At 46.5% G+C, this 18,583-nt stretch overlaps 1 protein-coding gene across 1 annotated transcript in view; it reads right to left on the bottom strand.

The window, feature by feature from the left end:
* The window catches only part of LOC128685841 (monocarboxylate transporter 14), a 106,322-nt gene that overhangs the window by 68,192 nt on the left and 19,547 nt on the right, over positions 1-18,583 (bottom strand). Inside the window, exon 2 of the mRNA XM_070079739.1 lies at positions 1,846-2,041. Within this exon, the coding sequence (XP_069935840.1) occupies positions 1,846-2,041 (196 nt within the window). The remainder of the gene's footprint in view (positions 1-1,845; positions 2,042-18,583) is intronic.

Genomic DNA, 18,583 nt, shown 5'->3' with positions numbered 1-18,583 from the left:
TTCAAAACGAGAGATGCCAAGCCAATGATGATCCTTTTCAAATCACTTGTTCTCTCTAGGCTGGAATACTGTTGTACACTAACTTCTCCATTAAAAGCAGGTGAAATTGCAGATCTAGAGAGTGTACAGAGATCCTTTACTGCACGTATAAGTTCTGTCAAGCACCTTAACTACTGGGAAAGCTTGGAAGCACTTGACTTGTACTCGTTGAAATGCAGGAGGGTGAGATATATCATAATCTACACTTGGAAAATCCTGGAAGGAATGGTCCCAAATCTGCACACAGAAATCACTCCCTACGAAAGTAAAAGACTGGGCAGGCGATGCAAAATGCCCCCAATTAAAAGTAGGGGCGCTATTGGTACACTAAGGGAAAACACCATAAGTGTCCAGGGCCCAAGACTGTTCAACAGCCTCCCATCAAGCATTAGGGGAATTACCAATAAACTCCTGGCTGCCTTCAAGAGAGAGCTGGACAGGTGCCTCAAGTCAGTGCTGGATCAGCCGGGCTGTGGCTCATACGTTGGACTGTGTGCAGCCAGCAGTAACAGCCTGGTTGATCAGGCCCTGATTCACCGGGAGGCCTGGTCATGGACCGGGCCATGGGAGCGTTGATCCCCGGAATAACCTCCAGGTAACCAGGTACATTTGCTGTCTTCCATGCCTCGGGTAGTCGCCCTTTTCTATAGATGTGTTGAAGATTTTTGTTAAGTGGTACACAGAGTGCCTCTGCTCCCACTCTCAGGACCCATGGAAAGATGTTATCCGGTCACATTGCCTTTGAGGTGTCTAGTTCGCTTAGCAGCCTCTTCACCTCTTCCTCGGTTGTATATCTTGTGTCTAGCACTTGTGTCAGCATAGTTGCTGATCCCCTTGTATGTGTTGTATAGCGTATTATAGTACCATCCATGTGCTTTATATAGAAGATCCCTATTAGGCCGAGTGACTGTATGACGTCATGGGATGCAGAGTGAGTGAGTGACGAGCTGCCTCTTCCTCACTCGACGGATAGACATAGAAGCAGGCAGAACACGGCAGGCCTGGGCTCCCACCTCTCATCACAGTCTGACAATATATAGTGTTACCATCCAACAAGGTGTTTACCTTATCCATCATATCTCCTTAAGAACCCCATACGACACTTGATGGTGTACCCTACCCCTCTATCTTTCAGGAGTCCTTGCTGTCTCCACTGTGAATACATCTTTAAATCTCACATTGTGCTTCTCACATACTTCTCAGTCATTTATTGTGATCTCGCCTCCTTTCCTCAGCCTGATTACCTGGTCCTTGACTCTTGTTTTTCCTCCTGATGTGACTGTACAACAGGTTTGGGTTGGACTTAGCTTTCGCTGCTATGCCATTTATGTATTGTCGCTGGGCCTCCCTCCTTACCTGTGCATATTCATTTCTGGCTCTTCAACTACTCTCCTTATTCTCCTGGGTCCTTTGCTTCCTATTTCTTCAATTCTCTACTGCATTTAGTTTTGGCCTCTCCACGCCTCTGGGTGAACCAAGGGCTCGTTCTGGCCTTCTCGTTATTTCTGTTGCCCTTAGGTACAAACCTCCCCTCTGCTTCCTTGCATATTGCTGTCACACAGTCCATCATCTCATTTACTGATTTCCCTGCCAGTTCTGTCCCATTGGACCTCATAAAGAAATTCCTCAAGCCTATGTAGTCCCCTCTCTTGTAGCTTGGCTTCCTCCGCTCTGCCCCTCCTGTGTGCACGTGCTCACCCTGGGTGTTAACAGTGGTGGATGTCATCCTGGGTGTTAGTTAACAGTGGTGGATGTCATCCTGAGTGGTAATCAACAATTGAGAGTTAGTGTTATCAGACAACTCACCCACAATAAGATAGAAGCCTCCCAGTAGAGAGCTGACCCAGGACACCTCAGAGTTAGACACATTAAATTCTTCTCTGAACCTGGGCAGCAACATCCCACACGAGAAGATGATTCCATCCACCACTACATTACACATGAAGGATGCTGCCACAACCACCCAACCCCATCCTCCGTCAGGCGGAACAACGTGTGTAGCCTGTGTGGGGGAGATACAACAACGACATTATTGATACTTGGAAGAAATAATACATTAGTGTCGCAAGTACAGAGAACACTGTGTTACCATCATCAGTGTTAAGAACACTGTGTTACCATCATCAGTGTTAAGAACAGTGTTACCATCATCAGTGTTAAGAACACTGTGTTACCATCATCAGTGTTAAGAACAGTGTTACCAACATCAGTGTTAAGAACACTGTGTTACCATCATCGGTGTTAAGAACACTGTGTTACCATCATCAGTGTTAAGAACAGTGTTACCAACATCAGTGTTAAGAACAGTGTTGCCATCATCAGTGTTAAGAACACTGTGTTACCATCATCAGTGTTAAGAACACTGTTTTATTAATTTCTACTTAATATGTAAAAAAATATTATTTCTGAATTTAATAATGGTATACAATAACGACAAGTTGATAAGTAAGACGTGTATCAGTCAGGTATCCTTATACCCACATGTATCGTCTAAGAGGTCAGCCCCGTGGAACTGACCTGAATGAACATTAAAATGGTATAAAATACCGACAGATTGTTAGGTAAGACACATATGCAACAGTTAGGTATCTTTATTTCGAAACGTTTCGCCTACACAGTAGGCTTCTTCAGTCGAGTACAGAAAAGTTGATAGAAGCAGAAGATACTTGAAGACGATGTAATCAGTCCATCACCCTTAAAGTTTTGAGGTGGTCAGTCCCTCAGTCTGGAGAAGAGCATTGTTCCGTTGTCTGAAACAATATTGTTTCAGACAACGGAACAATGCTCTTCTCCAGACTGAGGGACTGACCACCTCAAAACTTTAAGGGTGATGGACTGATTACATCGTCTTCAAGTATCTTCTGCTTCTATCAACTTTTCTGTACTCGACTGAAGAAGCCTACTGTGTAGGCGAAACGTTTCGAAATAAAGATACCTAACTGTTGCATATGGAACTGACCTCTTCTCCGGTCTGAGGGACTGACCACCTCAAAACTACGTCCTCAAGAATGATAGACTAATTATATCATCTTCACATCTTTACTGCTTCTGCTAATTCTTCTGTACTCAACTGAAGCAGCCTACTGTGAGGGCGAAACGTTTCGGAATAAAGATACCTAACTGTTACACATGTATCTTGCCTATCAACATACATAGCAACTCCTGGTCTAGTGGCTAACGCGACGGGCTGGAGTTTTGAGACTCTATGACCGCGGGTTCAATCCCGGCCGGGGGTATGGTTTATTTGCAATCGTGTCATTACGATTTCTTAAGTCATAGCAACTCCTGCTGCCTGTCTCCCCCTTGACACTATCAGTGAACAGTAAATTCCTAAAAGATAGTGCCTCGGAATTGCAAATCCCCATTACTCACATAATAAATCTGTCCATCACCACTAATACCGTACCAGAGGGGTTCAAGGAGGCCACAGTTACTCCTGTCTTCAAGAAAAATAGTAGGTCTGATGTCAGCAACTATAGGCCTGTTAATATACTCAGTATAATGTTCAAAATTTTAGAGAGGGCGGTGTACTCTCAAGTAATTAAGTACCTTAATGACAACAACATTGTTCATAGTTATCAATTAGGCTTTAGAAGATCTTACTCAACCAAAACCTCCCTAATTAATCTGGTGGATTATATGAGAACTGAAATGTCGATAGGGAACCTCATAGGAATGGTAACCTTAGATTTGCAAAAGTAGGTTTATTCAGGTATACACAAACACAGTTACAAAGATTATTATACATAGCAGCATATGTGTAAAGAACCCAAAACAATCCAAAAAAAAATTAAAGTGACTTTGTCTTCGATACTGTCAACCACAATATATTATGTAAGAAACTTCAAGCTATCGGTATAGGTTCCGTAGACTGGTTTAAGTCCTACCTTAGCAACAGGAGACAAATTGTCAAAATCAACAAAAAACAGAATCAGAACCCCTGCCGATATCATGTGGAGTTCCCCAAGGTAGTATTCTGGGTCCTTTATCATTCTCATGCTATGTTAATGATATGCCTATCAGTGTCAAGTGCAAACTCCTACTGTATGCAGATGACAGTGCTCTGTTAGTGTCAGGTAAAGACCCACAAGATATTGCTAATGTTTTAACACTGGAACTGGAGTCCTGCAGCAAATGGTTAGTAGATAACAAACTATCGTTACAAACCATACCACGGGTGAGATTTGAACCCGCGGTCAGAGTCAAAATTCCAGACCGTCGCGTTAGCCACTGGACCAGCTAGCCGCGGGTTCAAATCCCGCCCGGGGTATGGTTTGTTTGCAATCGTGTCATTACGATTTCGTGAGTCATGTTGACGGCAGTGAGGGGACTTGAGCTAGAGTTCGTCACGGCCACGCTAGCTGGAGATTCGTCTATAAAAACCTGCATTTGTGGTCACAGTGGTGCCTATACTAACCTTCCTATGGTGTAGAAATACACCTAGTTGGACGAATCTTATTGTGGCTAGCTGGTCCAGTGGCTAACGAGACGGTCTGGAGTTTTGAGACTCTCTGACCGCGGGTTCAAATCCCGCCCGTGGTATGGCTTGTTTGCAATCGTGTCATTACGATTTCGTGAGTCAAACTATCGTTACACCTCTGGAAAATTGAAGCCATACTCTGGCACGAAACATAAACTGAGAAGGGTAAATAATTTTAATGTCCAGTGTAATGGGGAGTCCATCACTTTGGTTTCATCAGTAAAATATCTGGGAATCCCCTTTGACCCATGTATGTCAGGAGAACTGATAGGGAACAGTGTAGTAAAGAAAGCGAATGTCAGACTGAAGTTCCTGTATAGACAAGCACAGTGTCTACCTACTGAGGCTCGCAGGACCCTATGTCTAGCCCTTATACAATGTCATATGGACTACGCTTGCTCTTCATGGTACTCTGCCTTGACAAAAAAAATAAACTAAAAGACTACATATCACCCAAATCTCGTTTACAGTATAATAAGGTATTAAAAGGACCCCAATGGAATTATTTCACTCTGACTTTTTTGGGTTATCCTATGACCTAGGATAACCCAAAAGAGTCAGACAATAACATAGCATATGTGTAGAGAATCTAGGATCTAAGTTCTCTACACATATGCTGCTATGTATGGTAATCTATGTAACTACTTGTGTATGCCTGAATAAACTTACTAACTGCTGTTGCGTGTCACTCAGTAGGTCTGTCTCACTGTCACACAATCACTTCTTGGTTACTATGGTAACATCTTTACTTCCCCCCCACATGATGCTAGTCTTACCTCGTCTAGTTGGTTTATCAAAACCACACTACCAAATATTACTTTCTGGTGTGTCGCCCTAATCATTTGTTTAACCATTAAACTATGTTTGATGACCTGTCATTTCGCTGAAGTGTAAACCTTGAGAATAAACCAGGACAACTCTACCCTTATGGTTAAGATAAGATAAGATAAGATTTCGTTCGGATTTTTAACCCCGGAGGGTTAGCCACCCAGGATAACCCAAGAAAGTCAGTGCGTCATCGAGGACTGTCTAACTTATTTCCATTGGGGTCCTTAATCTTGTCCCCCAGGATGCGACCCACACCAGTCGACTAACACCCAGGTACCTATTTGCTGCTAGGTGAACAGGACAACAGGTGTAAGGAAACGTGTCGAAATGTTTCCACCCGCCGGGAATCGAACCCGGGCCCTCCGTGTGTGAAGCGGGAGCTTTAGCCACCAGGCCACCAGGCCACCGGTTGTCTGGTGGTGTGATGTTATACTCAGTGGGTGATGACAAAATGTAATTTGCGTAGCAAGACGTTAAATAATGCAATCAGACGATCATGTCGGATACAGGTTAAGTTCCTAGTGAACAGGATGGCAGATGCTACCTTACATGTTAGTTATCTCTCATCAGGATCAAGTGAAGGGTCTAGCAACATGGTTCCAGAGCAGGATTCAAGGGACAGGGACAGATACATCGGAAATACAAGACCCAGAAATAGAGAGTTCAGAGATAAATAATACCTGAGGAGTACAAATGTCAGAGACCAGTCATCCACAAGCCCCAGGCTCATGAATGAATATAGGATCTACGGTCATCCCTAGTAATGCCAAGAATATAACTTACAATGTAAGTGCAGTACAACAGTTCACTTCAGGAACTCAAACTCTAGCCACAGACCCCAAGACCTACACGGCATGAACACTGTTCCAAGCCAGTACCCTGCCCAATGTCTCCAACAGTCTCCTCCAGTCTCCAGCAGCCCTCTCCCAGAGCTCTGCACACAGTCAGCCGCTCAGAATCTGCTTTTCTAGCTGTTTCCTAGAGCTTAAATGGTCCTGCCCGCATCCCCCCCTTAACCCCAGGTTTTGGGGGTCACCCTCCGTGACTAACCACTCCTTACTGTCGCCGTCAAGAACAAAAGACCTGAGACTGCGAGGCGCCAGGAGACTTCCTCCAGTATCACACTTCCCTGCCAAGGCAAGGTATGTGACAATTTACACTGGTTGGTTAGGTCAATCTTTTGACCTTAGAAACACATTTAACCTACATCACATCTCTACTCTTATCTCTCTCCACTGCCTCTGTTTATTTGTATATTAATGTTTTTAAATTCAACACTAAGTGATTACTGACATAACTTGATAATTGCTGTTCCATCCATTGCACACACACACACACACACACACACACACACACACACACACACACACACACATATATATATATATATATATATATATATATATATATATATATATATATACATTATATATATATATAAATATATATATATATATATATATATATATATATATATATATATATATATATATATATATATATATATATATATATATATATAAAGTTTTTCTTCTTTTTTTAGTAAATGTCTACAGGAGAAGGGGTTACTAGCCCATTGCTCCCGGCATTTTAGTCGCCTCATACGACACGCATGGCTTACGGAGGAAAGATTCTTTTCCACTTCCCCATGGACAATAGAAAAAATAAAGAAGAACAAGAGCTATTTAGAAAAAGGAGAAAAACCTAGATGTATGTATATATATATGCATGTGCATGTCTGTGAAGTGTGACCAAAGTGTAAGTAGGAGTAGCAAGATATCCCTGTTATCTAGCGTGTTTATGAGACAGAAAAAGAAACCAGCAATAACAAAAAGATTAGGTGATGAAAGATTGGATATCAGATTGGAGGGAGAGAGTATGGAGGAGGTGAATGTATTCAGATATTTGGGAGTGGACGTGTCAGCGGATGGGTCTATGAAAGATGAGGTGAATCATAGAATTGATGAGGGGAAAAGTGTGAGTGGTGCACTTAGGAGTCTGTGGAGACAAAGAACTTTGTCCTTGGAGGCAAAGAGGGGAATGTATGAGAGTATAGTTTTACCAATGCTCTTATATGAGTGTGAAGCATGGGTGATGAATGTCGCAGCGAGGAGAAGGCTGGAGGCAGTGGAGATGTCATGTCTGAGGGCAATGTGTGGTGTGAATATAATGCAGAGAATTCGTAGTTTGGAAGTTAGGAGGAGGTGCGGGATTACCAAAACTGTTGTCCAGAGGGCTGAGGAAGGGTTGTTGAGGTGGTTCGGACATGTAGAGAGAATGGAGCGAAACAGAGTGACTTCAAGAGTGTATCAGTCTGTAGTGGAAGGAAGGCGGGGTAGGGGTCGGCCTAGGAAAGGTTGGAGGGAGGGGGTAAAGGAGGTTTTGTGTGCGAGGGGCTTGGACTTCCAGCAGGCATGCGTGAGCGTGTTTGATAGGAGTGAATGGAGACAAATGGTTTTTAATACTTGATGTGCTGTTGGAGTGTGAGCGAAGTAACATTTATGAAGGGGTTCAGGGAAACCGGCAGGCCAGACTTGAGTCCTGGAGATGGGAAGTACAGTGCCTGCACTCTGAAGGAGGGGTGTTAATGTTGCAGTTTAAAAACTGTAGTGTAAAGCACCCTTCTGGCAAGACAGTGATGGAGTGAATGATGGTGAAAGTTTTTCTTTTTCGGGCCACCCTGCCTTGGTGGGAATCGGCCAGTGTGATAATAAATAAATAAATATATATTTCGCCTACTCTTGCGAATTCCTATTCCTTGCATATATATATATATATATATATATATATATATATATATATATATATATATATATATATATATATATATATATATATATATATATATATGCAAGGAATAGGAATTCGCAAGAGCAGGCGAAATATACACAAGCACTGATCACTGGCTGAAGGAGATTCGAACCTACGAACCTTGGGACAAGGTACGCAGTGCTTTACCTTGTCCCAAGGTTCGTAGGTTCGAGTCTCCTTCAGCCAGAGATCAGTGTTTGTGTATCTTTCGCCTACTCTTGCAAATTCCTTGCATTGTTAGTATCTCTAGGAAGGCTGATGCATGCAGGGGATGAGATGAAAAGCTATAAGCCTTCTCCCTGAAAGCTGGCTGCCTTGGATCAAACGTGTAGCGCTAGCTACACGCCAAAGTATTGTCCAGTGTGGGTAGATTGGTAAAGCACTGCGTACCTTGTCCCAAGGTTCGTAGGTTCGAGTCTCCTTTAGCCAGAGATCAGTTCATATATATATATATATATATATATATATATATATATATATATATATATATATATATATATATATATATATATATATATATATATATGATGTACAGACACAGGCATTTACAAGCCTAAACGATACACTGACGCAAATAACAGTTCTTCCTCAGGAAGCATTCCTCATTAAACACTTTTTTAGATCGGAATCTATAAAAACGTAGCTCTTAGACTCTTTAAACTTTTCTAATTTCGTCAAGAATTCTTACACCTTGTCAGGCCGTACTATACCCTAGTAAAGCACTTCCAAGACACTGGTGACTTCTGAAGAAATGTAGAGTGACTAAAAGCTAGTTTCTTCAGTAGACGCTTCCTCTAGTAAGGGAGGTTGTGAACTGCCCCGGGTAAGAGGGAACAGAGGGAGGAGTGGCACTGTTGATCAAAAACCGATGGGATTTTGATGAGGTGGAAAGAGGAGACAGGAGAAGCAAGAGACTACATAATAGGAACACTTCAGTCTGGAGGTCCCACGGTGGTAACTGCAGTGATGTATAACCCACCAGTAGGAGGCCAAGGCAAGAGTATGATGAGAGTAACAGAGCGATGGTTGACACACTAGCTGAGGGCTCATGCAAGCAGGGCAAAGCTGCTGATTATGGGTGACTTCAATCACAAAGAAACAGACTGGGAGAACCTGGAGCCACATGGAGGCCCAGGAACGTGGAGGCTAAGATGATGGAGGTGCTACTGGAAAGCCTCATATACCAACACGTAAGGGACACTACCTGAGAGAGAAGAGAGATGAACCAGCAAGACTGGACCTAGTATTCACCTTATTTCTTGGGTAGCATTGAAAACTGGGTTGGGCAAATGTTTTGTTAGTGGGATGGATTGTAAAGGACCTGCCTAGTATGGGCCAACAGGCCTGCTGCAGTGTTCCTCCTTTCTTATGTTGAGTAGTGCAGATATTGAGGACATCACATATGAAAGACCCCTCGGGGCCATCGATCATGTGGTTCTGAGGTTCTAATACATAGTAGTTACAAGTGGAGAGGGAAGCAGGAAGGCCAGGACGAATGAAGCCAAACTACAAGAAAGGGGACTAAACAGGCATGAAGAATTTTCTACACGGGGTTCAGTGGGACAGAGCACTGGCAGGGAAGTCAGTAAAAGAGATGATGGAATATGTGACAACAATACGCAAGGAAACTGGGGAGAGGTTTGTACCCAAGGGTAACAAAAATAATGAGAAAGCCAAAACCAAGTGTGCTAGAGAATGGAAGAAGTATAGAAGGCAAAGGACCCAGGAGAATAAAGAGAGAAGTCGTTAGAGCCAGAAATGAATATACACAGGTAAGAAGGGAGGCCCAAAGACAATATGAAAATGACATAGCAGCGAAACCCAAATCTGACCCGAAGCTGTTATACAGCCACATCAGGAGGAAAACAACAGTCAAGGACCAGGTAATCAGGCTGAGGAAGGAAGGAGAGACAACATGAGATTCGAAGAAGTGTTCACAGAGGAGACAGAAGGGACTCCAGAAAGATAGACAGGTGGGGTACACCATCAAGTGTTAGACACAATGCACACAACCGAGGAAATGAAGAGGCTGCTAAGTGAGCTAGATACCTCAAAGGCGATGGGGCCGGATAACATCTCTCCATGGGTCTTGATAGAGGGAGCAGAGGTGCTATGTGCACCCCGAAACAGGGCGACTACCTGAGGTATGGAAGACAGCAAATGTAGTCCCAATTTTCAAAAAAGGAGACAGACATGAAGCACTAAACTACAGACCAGTGCCACTGACATGTATAGTATGCAAAGTCATGGAGAAGATTATCAGAAGAAGAGTGGTGGAACACCTAGAAAGGAAAGAGCTTACCAACGACAACCAGCATGGCTTCAGAGACAGGAAATCCTGTGTCACAAACCTACTGGAGTTCTATGACAGGGTGACGGCAGTAAGAGAAGAGAGAGAGGGGTGGGTAGATTGCATCTTCTTGGACTGTAAGAAGGCGTTTGATACAGTTTTACACAAGAGATTAGCGCAAAAGCTGGAGGACCAAGCAGGGATAACAGGGAAGGCCCTACAATGGATCAAGGAATACCTGTCAGGAAGACAGCAGCGAGTCATGGTACGTGGTGAGGTGTCAAAGTGGGCACCTGTGACCAGCGGGGTCACAGATGACTACAAACCTCACTCAAGAAAAAAGATCTAGGGGTGAGTATAACACCAGGCACATCTCCTGAAGCGCACATCAACCAAATAACTGCTGCAGCATATGGGCGCCTAGCAAACCTCAGAACAGCATTCCGACATCTCAATAAGGAATCGTTCAGGACCCTGTACACCGTGTCCGTTAGGCCCATATTGGAGTATGCAGCACCAGTTTGGAACCCACACCTAGCCAAGCATGTAAAGAAACTAGAGAAAGTGCAAAGGTTTGCAACAAGACTAGTCCCAGAGCTAAGGGGTATGCCCTAGGAGGAGAGGTTAAGGGAAATCGATGTGACGACACTGGAGGACAGGAGAGATAGGGGGGACATGATAACGACATATAAAATACTAAGAGGAATCGACAAGATGGACAGAGACAGGATGTTCCAGAGCTGGGACACAGCAACAAGGGGACACAGTTGGAAGTTGAAGACTCAGATGAATCACAGGGATGTTAGGAAGCATTTCTTCAATCATAGAGTTGTTAGGAATTGGAATAGTCTGCGAAGTGATGTAGTGGAGACAGGATCCATACACAGGTTTAAGAAGAGGTATAATAAAGCTCATGGAGCAGGAAGTGACCCAGTAGCAACCGGTGAAGAGGCGGGGCCAGGAGCTAGGACTCGACCCCTGCAACCACAAATAGGTGAGTACACACACACACAAACACACACAACACACACACACACACACAACACACAACACACACACAACACACACACTAACACACACAACACACACACACACACAACACACACACACACACACAGAACGATACCTTGGTTCACAAAAAGGTGTAGAGAAGCAAAAAGTTAGTGCACTAGAAAATGGAAAAAGTATAGAAGACAAAGGACCCAGGAAAATAAGGAGATCAGTCGAAGAGTCAGAAATGAATATGGACAGATAAGGATGGAGGCCCAGCAGAAATATGAGAACGACATAGCATTAAAAGCCAAATCTGTCCCAAAGCTGTTGTACAGCTACATCAGGAGGAAAACAAGTCAAGGACCTGATAATCAGGCTGATTAAGGAAGGTGGGGAGGTCACAAGAAACGACCAAGAAGTACGTAAAGATTCCAGAAACGCAGAATGGTCATGAACGACAGCAACTGCTGGACACACTACACACATCTGAGAACGTGATAATGTTGCTAATTGAACTCGATACCTCAAAGGCGGTGGGATCAGACATCAGGCTAAAACGTTGTGTAGTTTTAAAAATAGGTTAGATAAATAAATGAGTGGGTGTGGGTGGGTGTGAGTTGGACCTGACTAGCTTGTGCTGCTGGGTCTGGTGCAGTGCTCCATCCTTGAGTGGAGGTGACCAGGCTGGGTGGGTCATTGGGTTAATCCGGGGGGTGGGTCATTGGTCTAATCCGGGGGGTGGGTCATTGGTCTAATCCGGGGGGTGGGTCACTGGTCTAATCCAGGGGGGAATAATGGACCTGCTCTGCATGGTCAGTAGGCCTGTTGCAGTGTTCCTTCTTTCTTATGTTATGTTCTTATGTCCTTAGAGAGGGAGCAGGGATGCTGTGTGCACTACTAACAACAATTTTCAACACATCCATAGAAACTGGGCGACTACCTGAGGTATGGAAGACGGCAAATGTAGTCCCTGTTTTTAAGAAAAGAGACAGACACGAGGCATTAAACTACAGACCAGTGTCACTGACATGTATAGTATGCAAAGTCATGGAGAAGATTAACAGGAGGAGAGTGGTGGAGCACCTAGAAAGGAACAAGCTTATAAACAACAACCAGCACGGTTTCAGGGGCGGGAAATCCTGTGTCACAAACCTACTGGAGTTCTATGACAGGGTGACAGCAGCAAGGCAGGACAGAGAGAGAGAGAGAGAGAGAGAGAGAGAGAGAGAGAGAGAGAGAGAGAGAGAGAGAGAGAGAGAGAGAGAGAGAGAGAGAGAGAGGTGGGTAGACTGCATTTTCTTAGACTGTAAGAAGGCTTTCAACACATTTCCACACAAGAGATCAGCTCAAAAGCAATAGATTCAGAGGTGTATCTATTTACAGATGATGTGAAGGTAATGCTGGAAAAAACTCGGATGAGTCACAGGGATGTTAGGAAGTATTTCTTCAGTCACAGAGTTGTCAGGAAGTGGAATAGTCTGGCAAGTGACGTAGTGGCGGCAGGAACCATACATAGTTTTAAGAAGAAGTATGATAAAGCTAATGGAGCAGGAAGAGAGTGGACCTAGTAGCGACCAGGGAAGAGGAGAGGCCAGGAGCTGTGAATCGACCCCTGCAACAATAAACAGGTGAATACACTGCTGCGTTTTTACTTAAACACATGACAAGGAAAACCAGACTATCAGATAAGATAGCAACACCCACAGTACTCAAGACACATGTTGACACATGTGTTTGCTCCCCGGGATCAATGTCCCGACTGCTGTTGCTACTGTTATTACCGCTGGTGCTGCTGTTGCTACTGTTATTACCGCTGGTGCTGCTGTTGCTACTGTTATTACCGCTGGTGGCTGCTGTTGCTACTGCTACTACTGCTGCTACTGCTGTTGCTACTGTTACTACTGCTGTTGCTACTGTTATTACCGCTGTTGCTGCTGTTGCTACTGTTATTACCGCTGGTGCTGCTGTTGCTACTGCTACTACTGCTGCTACTGCTGTTGCTACTGTTACTACTGCTGTTGCTTCTGTTATTACCGCTGGTGCTGCTGTTGCTACTGTTATTACCGCTGGTGCTGCTGTTGCTACTGTTATTACCGCTGGTGCTGCTGTTGCTACTGCTACTACTGCTGCTACTGCTGTTGCTACTGTTATTACCGCTGGTGCTGCTGTTGCTACTGCTACTACTGCTGCTACTGCTGTTGCTACTGTTATTACTGCTGTTGCTACTGTTATTACCGCTGTTGCTACTGTTATTACCGCTGTTGCAGCTGTTGCTACTGTTATTACCGCTAGTGCTGCTGTTGCTACTGTTATTATCGCTGGTGCTGCTGCTACTGTTATTACCGCTGGTGCTGCTGTTGCTACTGCTACTACTGCTGCTACTGCTGTTGCTACTGTTACTACTGCTGTTGCTACTGTTATTACCGCTAGTGCTGCTGTTGCTACTGCTACCGCTGGTGCTGCTGTTGCTACTGCTGCTAATGCTGTTGCTACTGTTATTACTGCTGCTGCTACTGCTGTTGCTACTGTTACTACTGCTGTTGCTACTGTTATTACAGCTGGTGCTACTACTTACCTGCTACTGCCATTACCTGCCACCGCTTCTGCCAGTACCATTACCGCTACCGCTCGCCAGTACCTATTACCGCCTACCGCTCCGCCTAGCACCATTCACCGCCACCGCTCGCCAGTACCATTACCGCCTACCGCTTCCCGCCAGCACCATTACCGCCACCGCTCCGCCAGCACCATTACCAGCTACCGCTCCGCCAGCACCATTACCGCCACCGCTCTGCCAGCACCATTACCGCCACCGCTAGCACCATTACCGCCACCGCCAGCACCATTACCGCCTGCCGCTACCATTACCGCCACCGCCAGCACCATTACCGCCGCCGCCTACCATTAGCCACCGCCGCCGCTAGCACCATTCACCGCCTACCGCCAGTACCATTACCGCTACCGCTAGCACCATTACCGCCGCCGCCACCATTATTGCCACCTGCCGCTGCCAGTACCATTACCGCCACCGCTCCGCCAGCACCTTATTCCACCTACCACTAGCACCATTACCGCCACCGCCAGCTGCTACTACTATTACTGCTACTGCTAGCACTATTACTGCTGCTACTACTATTACTGCTGGTGGTGGCGCTCTTGGTCTCAGCAGATCAATATTACACCTCCAGCAGACATTAGGAAACTCCTGAAAACAGAGATAAGTAATAAGTGGACATAAGTAAATAACCTGGCAGGCCGTACGGGTGTTGATAAAACTGTTACACAACATCAACAGTGCTGTCAGAGTGCACAACATTTAACAGGCTTCTCTTGTACTCTCACACGGCGAGGGTAGCAGTAGCTGCCTCGCTGCTGGATATCTATCCAGCTATCTACTAAACGTTGATCTACGGAAAATCTGATAGGAAGTAGTGACGTGGTTACTACAGTACTACCATGCAGGGTGTGCACTTACACCATGCAGGGTGTGCACTTACACCATGCAGGGTGTGCACTTACACCATGCAGGGTGTGCACTTACACCATGCAGGGTGTGCACTTACACCATGCAGGGTGTGCACTTACACCATGCAGGGTGTGCACTTACACCATGCAGGGTGTGCACTTACACCATGCAGGGTGTGCACTTACACCATGCAGGGTGTGCACTTACACCATGCAGGGTGTGCACTTACACCATGCAGGGTGTGCACTTACACCATGCAGGGTGTGCACTTACACCATGCAGGGTGTGCACTTACACCATGCAGGGTGTGCACTTACACCATGCAGGGTGTGCACTTACACCATGCAGGGTGTGCACTTACACCATGCAAGGTGTGCACTTACACCATGAAGGGTGTGCACTTACACCATGCAGGGTGTGCACTTACACCATGCACACTTACACCATGCAGGGTGTGCACTTACACCATGCAGGGTGTGCACTTACACCATGCAGGGTGTGCACTTACACCATGCAGGGTGTGCACTTACACCATGCAGGGTGTGCACTTACACCATGCAGGGTGTGCACTTACACCATGCAGGGTGTGCACTTACACCATGCAGGGTGTGCACTTACACCATGCAGGGTGTGCACTTACACCATGCAGGGTGTGCACTTACACCATGCAGGGTGTGCACTTACACCATGCAGGGTGTGCACTTACACCATGCAGGGTGTGCACTTACACCATGCAGGGTGTGCACTTACACCATGCATGTGCACTTACACCATGCAGAGTGTGCACTTACATCATGCAGGGTGTGCACTTACATCATGCAGGGTGTGCACTTACACCATGCAGGGTGTGCACTTACACCATGCAGGGTGTGCACTTACACCATGCAGGGTGTGCACTTACACCATGCAGGGTGTGCACTTACACCATGCAGGGTGTGCACTTACACAATGCAGGGTGTGCACTTACACCATGCAGGGTGTGCACTTACACCATGCAGGGTGTGCACTTACACCATGCAGGGTGTGCAATTACACAATGCAGGGTGTGCACTTACACCATGCAGGGTGTGCACTTACACCATGCAGGGTGTGCACTTACATCATGCAGGGTGTGCACTTACATCATGCAGGGTGTGCACTTACACCATGCAGGGTGTGCACTTACACCATGCAGGGTGTGCACTTACACCATGCAGGGTGTGCACTTACACCATGCAGGGTGTGCACTTACACCATGCAGGGTGTGCACTTACACCATGCAGGGTGTGCACTTACACGATGTAGGGTGTGCACTTACACCATGCAGGGTGTGCACTTACACCATGCAGGGTGTGCACTTACATCATACAGGGTGTGCACTTACACCATGCAGGGTGTGCACTTACATCATGCAGGGTGTGCACTTACACCATGCAGGGTGTGCACTTACATCATGCAGGGTGTGCACTTACACCATGCAGGGTGTGCACTTACACCATGCAGGGTGTGCACTTACACCATGCAGGGTGTGCACTTACACCATGCAGGGTGTGCACTTACACCATGCAGGGTGTGCACTTACACCATGCAGGGTGTGCACTTACACCATGCAGGGTGTGCACTTACACCATGCAGGGTGTGCACTTACACCATGCAGGGTGTGCACTTACACCATGCAGGGTGTGCACTTACATCATGCAGGGTGTGCACTTACACCATGCAGGGTGTGCACTTACATCATGCAGGGTGTGCACTTACATCATGCAGGGTGTGCACTTACACCATGCAGGGTGTGCACTTACACCCTGCAGGGGTCGCACTTACACCCTGCAGGGTGTGCACTTACACCATGCAGGGTGTGCACTTACACCATGCAGGGTGTGCACTTACACCATGCAGGGTGTGCACTTACACCATGCAGGGTGTGCACTTACACCATGCAGGGTGTGCACTTACACATGCAGGGTGTGCACTTACACCATGCAGGGTGTGCACTTACACCATTAAGGGTGTGCACTTACACCATGCAGGGTGTGCACTTACATCATGGAGGGTGTGCACTTACAACATGCAGGGTGTGCACTTACACCATGCAGGGTGTGCACTTACACCATGCATGCAGGGGGTGTGCACTTACACCATGAAGGGTGTGCACTTACACCATGCAGGGTGTGCACTGACACCATGTAGGGTGTTCACTGCCACCATGCAGGGTGTGCACTTACACCATGAAGGGTGTGCACTTACACCATGCAGGGCGTGCACTTACACGATGTAGGGTGTGCACTTACACCATGCAGGGTGTGCACTTACACCATGCAGGGTGTGCACTTACACCATGCAGGGCGTGCACTTACACCATGCAGGGTTTGCACTTACACCATGCAGGGCGTGCCCTTACACCATGCAGGGTGTGCACTTACACCATGCAGGGTGTGCACTTACACCATGCAGGGTGTGCACTTACACCATGCAGGGTGTGCACTTACACCATGCAGGGTGTGCACTTACACCATGCAGGGCGTGCACTTACACCATGCAGGGTTTGCACTTACACCATGCACTTACACCATGAAGGGTGTGCACTTACACCATGCAGGGTGTGCACTTACACCATTCAGGGTGTGCACTTACACCATGCAGGATGTGCACTTACATCATGCAGGATGTGCACTTACATCATGCAGGGCGTGCACTTACACCATGCACACTTACACCATGGGGGTGTGCACTTACACCATGCAGGGTGTGCACTTACACCATGAATGTGCAGGGGTGTGCACTTACACCATGCAGGGTGTGCACTTACACCATGCAGGGTGTGCACTTACACCATGCAGGGTGCACTGCACTTACACCATGCAGGGCGTGCACTTACACCATGCAGGGTGTGCACTTACACCATGTAGGGTGTGCACTTACACCATGAAGGGTGTGCACTTACACCATGCAGGGTGTGCACTTACACCATGAAGGGTGTGCACTTACACCATGAAGGGTGTGCACTTACACCATGGGGTGTGCACTTACACCATGCAGGGCGTGCACTTACACCATGCAGGGTGTGCACTTACACCATGGGGGTGTGCACTTACACCATGCAGGGTGTGCACTTACACCATGCCGGGTGTGCACTTACACCATGCAGGGTGTGCACTTACACCATGCAGGGTGTGCACTTACACCATGAAGAGTGCGCACTTACACCATGCAGGGTGTGCACTTACACCATGCAGGGTTTGCACTTACACCATGCAGGGTGTGCACTTACACCATTAAGGGTGTGCACTTACACCATGCAGGGTGTGCACTTACATCATACAGGGTGTGCACTTACACCATGCAGGGTGTGCACTTACACCATGCAGGGTGTGCACTTACACCATGCAGGGTGTGCACTTACACCATGCAGGGTGTGCACTTACACCATGCAGGGTGTGCACTTACACCATGCAGGGTGTGCACTTACACCATGCAGGGTGTGCACTTACACAATGCAGGGTGTGCACTTGCACCATGAAGGGTGTGCACTTACACCATGAAGAGTGTGCACTTACACCATGCAGGGTGTGCACTTACACCATGGAGAGTGTGCGCTTTCACCATGCAGGGTGTGCACTTTCACCATGCAGGGTGTGCACTTACATCATGCAGGGTGTGCACTTACATCATGCAGGGCGTGCACTTACACCATGCA

This window comes from Cherax quadricarinatus, unplaced genomic scaffold (assembly GCF_038502225.1).
Source record: "Cherax quadricarinatus isolate ZL_2023a unplaced genomic scaffold, ASM3850222v1 Contig12, whole genome shotgun sequence".
NCBI classification, from domain to species: Eukaryota; Metazoa; Arthropoda; class Malacostraca; order Decapoda; family Parastacidae; genus Cherax; species Cherax quadricarinatus.
Note: the sequence above shows the minus strand (reverse complement) of the source record. Positions and strands in the feature narration are given on the sequence as shown.